Here is an 11,611-nt window from a genome sequence, read left to right as displayed (position 1 = left end):
AAAGGATACATTTATGCACAATATTTGTAACATTTAACAACTTTAAATATGCCCCCCCGTAATTTCCGTAACATTCCAGAACAAAAGAAAACAACTATCTCCATCTCCTCGCCCTCTTCTTCTTCAGGCTAAAAAACACCCCCAACTCCCTCAACTGTTCCTCATCAATTTTGGTTTTCCGGGAGCATAATCTGACCAGGGAAGGGGCTCCTCCTTGCTCTGCTTGGCCTCAGACAGAGACCACGGAAACGGAGAAAGCTTTTCCCATTCACTGCAGAGTTTCAACAGAAGAACTCAAACCAGGGAACTTGCCCTCCCAGGAGACGAGTGATGGCCGCCAACTTGGATGCTTTCAGAGGGAGATCAGAAGCCACAGGATGCGAGGGGGCTCTGTGTTTGAATCCTGCTTGCAGGCTCCCCGTCCTGGGCACCTGCTTGGCCCCCGTGAGAAGAGGAGGCTGGACTGGGTGGGCCTGATCCAGCAGGTGCTTCCTCCTGGGCCTGGGGCAGCACCTGTTTAAGCCGAGGGGCTGGGGGCTCCTCCCTCCTGGCGCTGCAGAGCTGAACTGGGCACCTTCTCTGGCCAGCAGGAGTTTCCCGTTCCTCCACGCACCACAAGGGGGTGCTCTTGTCGCGCCCACCTTGGCCGATTGATGCCAGAGAGGTGGGGTGTGTGTGTGAGGAAGCGGGCTGCTTTGGGGCAGGGCTGGGGGGGGGGTGGCAGGGAAGCTGGCAGTTCCTGCACAAGAGGCATTTCCGGCCCTTTGTGTGGCAGCTTCAGGAAGCGCCAGCTCCCTGGGGCCCATTCTTCCCCGATTGCTCATTACTTGGGGAACATGAGGGGGGGGGGCAGAATGTTCCAAGCAGCAGAAAAACAACTGTGTTGGTGAAAGTCTGTGTGTGTGTGTGTGTGTGTGTGTGTGTGTTTTGTTTGCGTGTGTGTTTGCTCTGACAGATCAGATGTTTTGAGGTCTTTTTTCTCTCTGGAGAAAATGGATCTGAGCCTTGGAGGTAATGGGAGGAGAAAGCCTTGTGGGAGGGGGCCAACAGGCCCTGTTGCTCCCAGTGCAAAGGAAGCGTTTCCCAGGTGTTTATGAGGCAGAGCGCCCCCCCCCCGCCAGCTTAGTGGTGGGCTCACAGGGTGACCTGTGGCTTTTTATGGGTGCAGTGGGGAGAGGAGGGGGCCACCCCAGGCGGGCAGGGGGCATCACAAACTTTGGTGGGGGGGGGACCCATGATGGTGGGCCAAAGGCCTCGGGGTGGGGTGGGTGGTGGGACAGACTTCAGCTTGAGTACAACACTCCCCCTGCAAAAAATCCTTCAGCTGCCTCTCCCTCCAATTCAATGCACGTGGTGCGGATAAGGGCCCTTTCTCCCTCCCTGGGGGGTCCTGCCCCCTCCTTCTGTTCCCTGGAAGCTGCTGCCCCACCAGATCAAAGGGGCCGCTATGGGGCGGTGCCAGGGCTGCGGTTTGGGAGCAGAAGCTGCTTTTCATGTAATGAAAAGGGTTGGTTTGAGGCAGTTTTTCCATGCAGAGGAGGGAGCGGCTGGGAGCCTGGGGTTTAACCCTTTGCGTACTGCAGCCCTTCTAAAACCAGCCAGGGGTGGTGGCGCTGCTACTGGGGGGGGGGCAATCAGTGTGCCCCCCACCCTGTGCTGTAGCAGAAGCTGTGCCAGGCAAGATCAGGGGTGGCCCTGGCTCAACGGTGCTCCCGATGCCTCATGCTCACGCCAGGTCACTGGGCAGTGGGAGCCTTCATAGGAGGCGGAAAGCAGAGCTTTGCAAAATGCCCACTTCTGTGGCTGAATATTCAGTCCCAGGATTTTGCAACTGACACCTGATGCTGCCAAGCACTATTTTGCCCTTGAGTATATGCAGAATAAGGTACCAAACCAGTTGGGACAGTTTCTCCCCACATGGTGGAAATGCTCACTCTTAGTCCAGCCGGGCTTGGGCTTTGGGGCTGGCCGGTCTGTTCTGCTGTGGCCTTGCAGAGCCCACGAGGGGGGCACTCGCTCAGGGCCCCCAGAGGCCAAGGCCCCTCCAGAGCCAACTGGCAGCGGCTGGGCACTGGGGGGAAGGGGCACCGAAGCCAATGTGGTTTCACTGTCTTGCCAGGCGGCTCCACAGGCCAACTTCTTATAGGAAGAAAGGACAATGGGAGCTTGTTAACAACTTGGCCTCTGATGGTGCCCCAAGTCTTGGATGCAAAGGCCTTTCCCCACCCCCTGCATGTCCGAAATGGGGGGGGGGGAATGCAGGGGGAGCTGTGCTCATTCTTCGCCCCAGATGAGCTTTGCTCCCAGCGCCTCTGCTGCTCTGAAATGCCCCCCCAGAATGGAACACCCAAAAGGGGGTGAGTGGTTGTCTCCAGGAGTCTCTGTGAAACTCCCCCCCCCCCCCGGTTCTGAGTCTGAAAGGACGGGGTCCAGGAGAGGCGCCTCAACCTTAAGCATAGACGTACATCGGCTCCCTTGTGCCCTTGGCAGGGGACAACCATGCCAGCCCCTGGGTATGCCTCTGAGTGGGGGGCACTGCTATCCACAAACCTAGTGGCTGCCAACTTACTCCAAGCAGGTGGGAACAGAAGGTGGGGAGCACAACAAAGCCCTGGGGAGGCAGCCCCCCTTGGGCGGCCACGCTTCCAGTCCATGCCCAGCTGCTTCTTGCCTTCCACATCTTCCTCCAGGGAGAGCTTCCTCTGCAGGGACATCAGGCCTTTGCTCCTGCGAAAACGTCCAATTCCAGCTGCCTTCGTCTGCAGTCAAAATATAAATCAATGACAATAATTTGCAAAGCTTTGCAGTGTAAGGGCCAGTAAAGAAATTTAAGAATTGCCTCCATTTGATTCCAGTAAGCTGAAGGCCTCCTGCCATTAAAAAAACCCTCTTTTGTTTTCTTTTTCTGACAAGGGAGGAGGGTTTCCAAAGCCCCTTGCCTCTTTCTCAGGAGGGGCTGCCTGAGCGAAGCCCTTTTGCCTCTCCTGGTCTTTGGGCCCTGGGTGTGGAGGGGCCCTGGAAAACTTCCAAGTGGGGTGGGGTCCTCCAGATGTTCCTGGATTCCCGCAGCCAGCATGCCCAATGGTCTGGGGTCCTGGGACTTGCAGTCCAGCCATTGTGGACGGGCTGAAGGCTCCCCAGCCTCTGAAACCTTGATATGGGGCCGGAGGCGAACGGGGAGCAGATGCAAAGAGGGGCGATGCCTTTGCAGCAAGGCACACCTCTCCATTGCGCTTCCTCATGGCTGAAGCTTCTGGACTGCTTTGTTACATGTAAAGGTAAAGGGACCCCTGACCATTAGATCCAGTCGTGGCCGACTCTGGGGTTGCAGCGCTCATCTCACTTTATTGGCCGAGGGAGCCGGCGTACAGCTTCTGGCTCATGTGGCCAGCATGACTAAGCCGCTTCTGGTGAACCAGAGCAGCGCACGGATATGCCGTTTACTTTCCCGCCAGAGTGGTACCTATTTATCTACTTGCACTTGACGTGCTTTTGAACTGCTAGGTTGGCAGGAGCAGGGACCGAGCAACAGGAGCTCACCCCGTCACGGGGATTCGAACCTCTGACCTTCCCATCGGCAAGTCCTAGGCTCTGGTTTAACCCACAGCACCACCCGCATACTGTACATCTTTATCTCACTTTCCACCCAAGAAACTCACGGAGGTGTCCAGGCAGCGCAGCCCACCCCCACCCCAAGTGTGCAAGAGACTGGACCAAAATGGGAGGGCTCTGACGCATGAAGGGGGGGTCTCCCTCACCTCCCACGCGGCCCACGCCACCCCCCAAGACAGGTAGCCCCCCACCTGTGGTGAGAACGGGCTCCTGGACTCTCTTTCCAAAGCGCCTGGCTCTGGCAGGCAGCTCCGGGGCTCCCCGTCTCCCTTCGCCAAGGGCGCGCCCACGCGACCCCTTCCTCCCGCACCACCAGCGGGCACCAGGCTGCGGGGCACCCCAAGGAAGCCCCCCCCCCCAGCCGCGATCCTCCTCCAGGTGCTCCCTTTTGCCCCCTCCCCGCCCTGGGAGCCAGGCGGGGGCCGGGCGGGCCACCCCGGGCCGGAGGCGGCGACTCCTGGCGGGCTGCTGCGCTTCCGGGCTCGGCCTCTAGGTGGCAGCAGCAGCCGCGCCGCGGGAGGCCAGCATCACTTTCGCTTTCCGAATCGGGCGCGCCCCTCCCCCTCCCCCGCACTTTCCCGGCAGCCCCGCCCCCCCAGGGGAGAAGGGCGGGGCGGGAGCCTCTTTGGGGAAAGAAGCCGAGAATCCGAGACTCGGAGGACTGGAGAGCTGGAAGGGACCCCCAAGGGTCATCTAGTCCAACCCCGGCCATGCAGGGAGCCTGCCCCCAGCAGTCCCTGCCAATCACTGCGTCACAGGGGAATATAACCAGCCCCTCCCTCAGTTTGGGACTCCAGATGTTTTCAGAAACTGCCAGGCAGCTGCGGTGCCCACCAGGAGATCTTGCCTGCCCCCAGCCACGTGGGGCAGCCCCCCCCCGCGCCTCTCCCTCCTCGGGCCCTCCAGCCTTTCTCCCCCCCCCCTCCTTGGGAGCCCCGCAGGGTGGGGTCTTCTCTCGCCAAGCAGCCGCCTGCCCCATCTAACCAGGAGTGGGTGGACCTCAAAGAAAAGGCGAATTCTTGGCAAGGATCCGAAAACAGAACTGCCCTGTGGTAGTGCTGCTATACAAGTCTAGAGCGCGTTTGGAACAGGGCGTCCCGTTCTGGGCGCCTCGCCTCAAAAAGGATATTGAAGAATTGGAAAAGGTTCAGCCAAGGGCAGCCAAAATGTCCGAGGGTTTGGGAGCTGCTCTGCTGTGAAGAAAGTTGCAGCACTTGAGGCTTTTTAGTTTAGAGGAAAGAGGCGTCAGAGGCAGAAGTTCCAAACTATTCCTTAGCCTGGAGAAAGTGGAGGGAGACAAGTTTTTCTCCCTCTCTCACAGCTCCTGCAGGAAGGAGGCAGAGATGGCCACTGACTTGGGGGGCATTTAAAAAGTTGGTTGGTATCTGTGTCTTGGGAAACAGGGGAGGCGCCGCCTTTGGGGGTGAAGTCCTGCTGCTGGATCGTTGCTGGGGCTGTAGAGACCGACGCAGGAGAGACATGTTCTGTTGCAGCCGGGGCAGACAAGAGCATCTAGTTGTGCTGCTGCAGATGCCAGGGGGGCATTTCTTCTCTTTGCACTCCTCCCAGCGGCCATTCCTCCTCTAGTCATGGCTGCGGTCGCCTGGAAGGGGTTCCCACACAGTGAGGTGGACGTTGCCAGCCTTCATGCCGCCTTTGCAGACATCTCTGGAGCACAGAACAGGTCTGCCAACGGGGCTGGTGCCGGCATGTCCTAAATTAAAGGGCGATGAGGCTATCCCAAGGGCAGTCTCAGGAGGCCAATGAATAACGGATCCTGGGAATCACAAGGACAGGTTGACCTGTTGCACCCAGGTTCTGCTTGGAGCTTCCCAGAAGAGGCTGCGCTAGCTGGGTCTACTTTGGAGGAGACCTTTGGAGGCAAAGCCCCCCCCCCCCGCCTCCCTCCCCACAGTCCATGTAGAGACACCAACACAACTGTGCCCTGTTGGTCCTGCAGCAGAGGGCAGGGGCTGGTGAGCTGAGAGGGAATGGGGGCTGGGGCCCCCTCTGCCCTCCCCCCACTTTGCATGTGCTGCCTGAGCCTGTCCGCTCGCTCTGGATCGTGGCCAGGCCATCCCTGCCGCATCCAACAAAGCTGTGGAGGGTCTCTCCAGGCGGAAGAGAGAGGCGCTCAGCAGAGCAAGGCTGGCTGTTAGCTCAGAGGCCTCTTCCATTCTCCTTCCTAATTTCCCCCCAAAGACTTCTGCGTCACCAGAGAGATTGCATAACAGCCTCTGGTCCTGTTTTTCACGTTGTGACATCCCCAGCTGAAGGTATTTTTGAAATTTTATTTATTGAAGCAATTTGCATCCCACTTTTCAGAAAAAAAAAAAGGCTCCCAGAGCAGCCCCCCCCCCGAGATTGGTAAAAAGGCAGTCCTGCCCCCCCCCCCTTATGCCTACAGTCTAAAAGACACAGCACAAAAGGAAAAGGGGTTGGGAGGGAGGAGAAGGCACACGATGACTCCCACCCCCAAGCAGATGAGTCTCCTGCTGTGAGGCACCTCACTGGGTGCTAGAAAACTCCAAGAAGACCGCGTTGCCTCTCGACTCCTCTTCCTCCCAGGGTAGGTAGCACTGGTGGCCTCTGGGGGGGGGGGATAGGGGGCCGGGGAGCAGCTCAGCTGATGAAGCTGGGCTGCCTGCTTGCTGCTGCTGGACTCCTTTCCCCCCAGGGCAGCTGCTTCCAGCCAGGGGGGGGGGATGCTGCCCTCCAGCTATAGATCTTGGCCTGCCTCAGTTGCCCACGAGGAGTCCTGGCTCAGGGGTCCAATTGTCTTAGGTGAGCTGGGAAGTGGTTCACAGAAGGGCAGGGGGGAGCCATTATTATTATTATTATTATTATTATTATTATTATTATTATTATTATTATTATTATTATTATTACCCTGCCCATCTGGCTGGGTTTCCCCAGCCACTCTGGACACTTCCCAACAGAGGACTAAAAACAGAATAAAACTTCAAACGTTAAAAACTTCCCTAAACAGGGAAGCCTTTTCTTCTGGGCCCCCTTTGGGGCCCCTGGGCTCCTTGTGAAGCAAATAGATATAACCAGTTTAGAGAGGCTGGGTGGGGAACAAAATAATAATAATAATAATAATAATAATAATAATAATAATAATAATAATAATAATTGGTGTGCTGCAGAATCAAGGGGCCCAGTTTGCCCTGGCAAGTTGGAGCCCTCAAAAGGTGCGTGACGAATCCTGCATGCAGAAATGTCCAGAAGGGAGAACTTGAGCTGAGCATTTCCCTTGACAGGCTGTTTTTCTCTCTGCAGAGAGGCTGTGCTGATCTGCAGAGGAAGGATCCCCAAAGGCCACCGTCTCCTGTCATGGGGGGGGGGGGCTACCAAGGACGGCTGCCGGCCCTGAAGGCTCTGCTCTGCTTCCACATCTGGAGGCAGCCCTGCTTCTGAATCCAAGCTGCGGCTGCTCTTGTGCTCGGATCCTGCGCATGAGTTCCCATTGGTGCTTCTGGCTGGGGCCCACGTGGCCTGATCCAGCAGCCTCTTCTGATGTCGTGTGTGCATGATGCCATGTGGCAAAGGCTGCCCTTCCCTTGGGGGGGGCCCACAGCCCCTCCTGCCTCCGGGACCTGCTTCCAGGGTCCCAGCCGGGGAAGCCACAGGGGCCTCTGTGGGGACTGGGGCTGCCCCTCTTTCTGGGTGAAGGCAGAACAGAGCGTCAGAGGCAACATGAGTCAGCCCACCCTTCGTTTCCAAAAATACATCTTGCTTGAGTTTAAAAAGCTGAATCTAGAGGCAGCTGAAAAGAAAGGGGGGAGGAGGAGGACGAGCAGAATAAATCATAGAATCACAGAACTGTAGAGCTGGAAGGGAGCCCAGGGGTCATCTAGCCCAACCCGCGGCAGTGCAGGAACCGCAACTCAAGCATCCCTGAAAGGTGGCCTCTCCACCTCAAAAGCACAAAATGCCTCCTTGGCTCTCAGCTGGAGCTGAAAGTCTTGCCCCGGAGGGGGCTCTGACACTCCCAGGCCCTTCTTGGCAGAGCCCCCTGCTGGGGGAGGGGGGCATTGGAGCAACTAGGGAAGGGGGGCAATAAGCCACGCTTGTACATGAGCCAGGTCTGGACCCGCTTTCCTCGCTCTAGAAAGCCCTTTGATTGACAGCACAAAGCCCTGAAGCTGGTGTCCCCCACTTCCAGGGCTGTGGGGAGGATGAGGGGGTCCTCTGTGCCCCCTCAGGACTCCTCTGGCCCCGTCAGCCCTGGCAGGGCCTGTGTTCCCACTGAGGGTTAAGAGCCCGCCCTGCCCGTCTGACTCACCAGGAGCGGCCCAGCTGTGGGGAGGGAGGCAGCGGACGGGGCTGCGCACATCTGGAACCCATCTGGGCCGCGGACAGGCCGTCGAGGGTTAACGGGCCGCTGCTGCTGCTGCCGGCACACCCTCCTTCCTTCCTCCTTCCCTCTCGCCCCAAAGGCAGCGGCTGGCGTGGCACGGCGGGCTGAGTATGGCCTCCCTGAGCCCGTGGGCACTGAGCGACCCTGCCTGGCTGCGCGTCGCCTGGGTAGCTTCCCTGGTGCTGGGCTCCCTGGGAGTCTGGGCTCTCTTCCTGCTCTGCTCCCTGCGGGGACGCCAGCCCCCCAGCCTCTGGGCAGGTAGGTGCCGGGGCCGCCCATCCAGCCCCCGTGGGCAAGCAGGGCATTCTGGCCAGGCAGGGGTGCCCTTCCAAGGGGCTGCAGGAGGGAGGGAGATGCTCTGGGCCTGACCCCCTCCTCTCGCTTGCAGGGGGGCAGCAGGAGTCAGAGGGCTGCGGGGCCTTGAGCCCATTTCTTGGGGTGTCTGTTGCAGCTTTGGAGGGGGGGTTATTTATCATAATACTTGGATGCGATGCATTTATCTCCCTTCAAAGTGAACTGGGGGGTGAGCAATATGGGGCACACTCCCTCTGGCCTTCCTTTGCCCCTGCAAGGCAGTTCCTGTGAGCAAGGTTCTCCTCCAGTCCCTCCTGACTCCTGGCTCCCTGCGCTGGTCTAACATGTAGCATCGCTGCTGCACCCATTTCACAGACATGCCTTTAGCCACAACTTTTCAGTGGCTCACCTCACTGGACCACGCTGCCGTCCCATAATGCCCCAGCTAATGCAGCGATCTTCTCCCTCCTTTGACCTTTTGCCAGTGTCTCTCCTTCAGGAAAATAAGGGCTGTGGCTTATTATTATTATTATTATTATTATTATTATTATTATTATTATTCCCATTATTTGCTGGCTTAAAGCAAGCAGCCGGTTTAAGATGATTTCTGACGAGCGAGAGGCAGAAGAGGCCCCTGTGGGAACACGAGGCTGCGCCCAATGGACCTCTGGCCCGGATGTGGAAGGGCTTGTCTTAGTTCCTCTCTGCCTCCTGCCCCCCCTCCCAACATTGCAATTTGGAAAGAATTTGGGGTTAGTTCATCCAAGGTCAAAACTCGATGTTGATGCAGAGCAACACAGAGACAGAATGGCCATCCAAACGGCAAATGTGAGTCCATGCAAGAGAGCGTAAAGTGAGGCATGTGAGAATTCAAATACTCTCACGGGCTCTGAAGGGGGCGAGACCTTGGGGTCGTGGGGAATGGCCCTCTGGACCCGTAAGAACATCACAAGAGTCGGCTGGATCAGGCCAATGTCCCATCTTGTCCAGCCTCCTGTTCTCACCAATGCAAGCAGGATTCAAGCACAAGCGCTCAAGTGGGAGTGAGTTCCATAGTTTAACGGTGCGCTAAAGAATTATGAGACAAATTCATGTAGGAGAGGGCTATTGAAGGCTACTAGCGGGGTGCTGGTGATAGGGGGCAGAAGGGGCTTCAGTCCCCTCAATATTTTGGGGCAGGGGGCTGAGCCCCCACCCATATGGAGGGTGCCACCATCCCCCGCTGCCTGTTGGCCGCTGTGGGAACAGGATGCCGACTAGATGGGCCCTCTAGGCAATTTCTACTGCCCTTTATTAAAGATGTCTGGGGTGGTTTATGGTGAAGCACAGGAGCAAATGAGGTTGTGTCGGTTTCGGAGAAGGCATTCTGGAGCAGAATCCAGAAGAGCAACCGCCTTGGCCCCATTTCTGAGGCCTTCCTGAGGTGGCAGCTGATTTCCTGTGGCCTTCTGTTCCGCAGGCTGCTTTGTCCGGTGGATAATCAGGTAGCACCTTGTCCCTCTCCTTTTTCTGTGTCTGCTATTTGGGCCTCCTGGGAACTGGGCGCAGGGCAACAGCCACGAAGCCAAGACAAGGAGCCAAGAAAAGGCCCACCTGAAAGGGGTGCCAGTCCTGAGCCCCCTCCTCTTTCTTCACATCTGGAGGAAGCATTGCTTCTGAATCTCAGTTGCTGGAAACGGCGGGGTCTGGGTTCCAATCCTGCTTGCCCCGCTTCCCATAATGGGCAACTGCACAGCCACTGTGAGAACAGGATGCTGGGCTTGCTGGGCCACGGGCCTGATCCAGCCGGCTCTGGCTTCCATCCTGCCCTCTGGCTTGGAGTGGGGCAGTTCTCTTTTCTCTCCACTGCTGGCCTAACTCTCTGCCCCCCCTCTCTCCCCCCAGGTCAGCAGCTGGGAGGAAGCAAGTCCCAGACAACCTCCGAGGTGAGTCCAGGCCTGGGTCTGTTTCGCGCTCCCCCAGCCCACCCTAGAGCTCCCGGCTGGGGCTGCCCTGACCCCAGGCTTTGCCGCCTCTCCTGCAGACCCTTGGGCCCCACACCTTACCCAGCCAGATGGACAGGGTCATAAGCATTAGCATAACACTGGCCCTGTTGGCTAGTGGCCTCTCCTTTTCCCTGCCAGCCCCAAACCTTCCCTGAAGCATCTCAGAGCCTGCTGCTGCCCTGCTGTGGGGGCCCCAGGCGGGGCAGGGGAGGGTCCTCCTGCACGTGATAGGGGGCAGGCAGGGAGCCCTCAAGGCCCCCATTGTCTGGGCACTTGACAAGGGCACTCACTTCGCCTCCTCACCATGCCAGCGAGAACAGAAGGCTCTTGGTTGCGGAAGGAGGAGGAGGAGGAGAGGGAAGAGAGAGACGTCCACGGCAGGCTGGCACGCAGCCACCCTGCGCCCCTTCCGGCCTCTGCCCCCTGGGGGCACTGGAGGGCAGGGGGTGCGCCTGCGTCTCAGGGCTGCTTGCAGGTCCCCAGACCTCCCTCTTTTTGTCTGCCGCCTCCAGAAGCGCCGGAAGAAGAGTGCCAAGGGAAAGCCGCCACCCAGTCAGAGGAAGGAGCAGGCAGCCCCCTCTGGGCCGGACTCTGCGCCCCTGGCAGCAACAAGGCAGCAGGTGAGGATGATCAGGGTGTGCCCGGCTAGGTGGAAGCCCAGAGGGTGCCTCTCCCCGCTTTGCACCTGCTGCTCAGGCTCGGCTCAGCTGCCCCTCACCCCCTGTGCCACCCGCCTTGCACCTGGCATGGGAGGTGCTGGTTGGCTACTCTGAGGAGCCTCTGCTGCTGCTGCTGCCACCACCACCATGAACTCCCGAGGGGCTTCTCCTGGCCAGATCCTTTCGCCACAGGCCCGGCCCGGGGGGGGGGGCACCTGGGAGCTGTGGGCCCTCAGGGGTCAGGTGGAGGAATTCTGCTCAGCTTCCTTCCTCCTCGACTCCCAGGAGGAGAAGGAAGAGGCGTGTTTTATGTTGATCCAGTTCAAGGGCTTATTGTGGGTGGATATGTTACTTATTGCTGAATGTTATTTGCAAACCGCTTTGAACATTTGGGATGCAAAGGTTTGGGTTGCAAAGGTAGTCCAGGGGCAGAAGTCCCTGGGCTCTGACCCCACAGGCCTCTCTCACTGGCCTTCCTCTTGCAAAATATTTGATTTCTGAAGAAGAGGCATGTGGTATGGGGAGGCTTGCAGGATGAGCCCTTCCAAAACCCTGTTTGAGAGCCAGTGGTGGTGCGATGGTTGGCATGTTGGGTGTGTGTGTGTGTGGGGGACATGGGTTCAAGTCCTCCCCACTCAGCCACGAAGCCCACCCTGGACCAGTCACTACCTCTCGCCTTGCTCTACCTCACAGGGTTG

At 58.3% G+C, this 11,611-nt stretch overlaps 1 protein-coding gene across 3 annotated transcripts in view; it reads left to right on the top strand.

The window, feature by feature from the left end:
• Positions 1–8,070: 8,070 nt before the first annotated feature.
• PLEC (plectin) overlaps positions 8,071–11,611 on the top strand; it is a 122,456-nt gene continuing 118,915 nt past the window's right edge. For all 3 annotated transcript variants that reach the window (XM_083516426.1, XM_083516428.1, XM_083516418.1), the window contains exons 1-3: positions 8,071–8,233; positions 10,154–10,194; positions 10,767–10,874. In XM_083516426.1, coding sequence (XP_083372552.1) covers positions 8,086–8,233; positions 10,154–10,194; positions 10,767–10,874 — 297 coding nt within the window. In that variant the 5' untranslated portion in view covers positions 8,071–8,085. The remainder of the gene's footprint in view (positions 8,234–10,153; positions 10,195–10,766; positions 10,875–11,611) is intronic.

This window comes from Podarcis liolepis, assembly GCF_965112155.1.
Source record: "Podarcis liolepis genome assembly, chromosome: 8".
In the NCBI taxonomy this organism is placed as follows: domain Eukaryota; kingdom Metazoa; phylum Chordata; class Lepidosauria; order Squamata; family Lacertidae; genus Podarcis; species Podarcis liolepis.
This window is presented reverse-complemented; position numbering and strand designations above follow the sequence as displayed.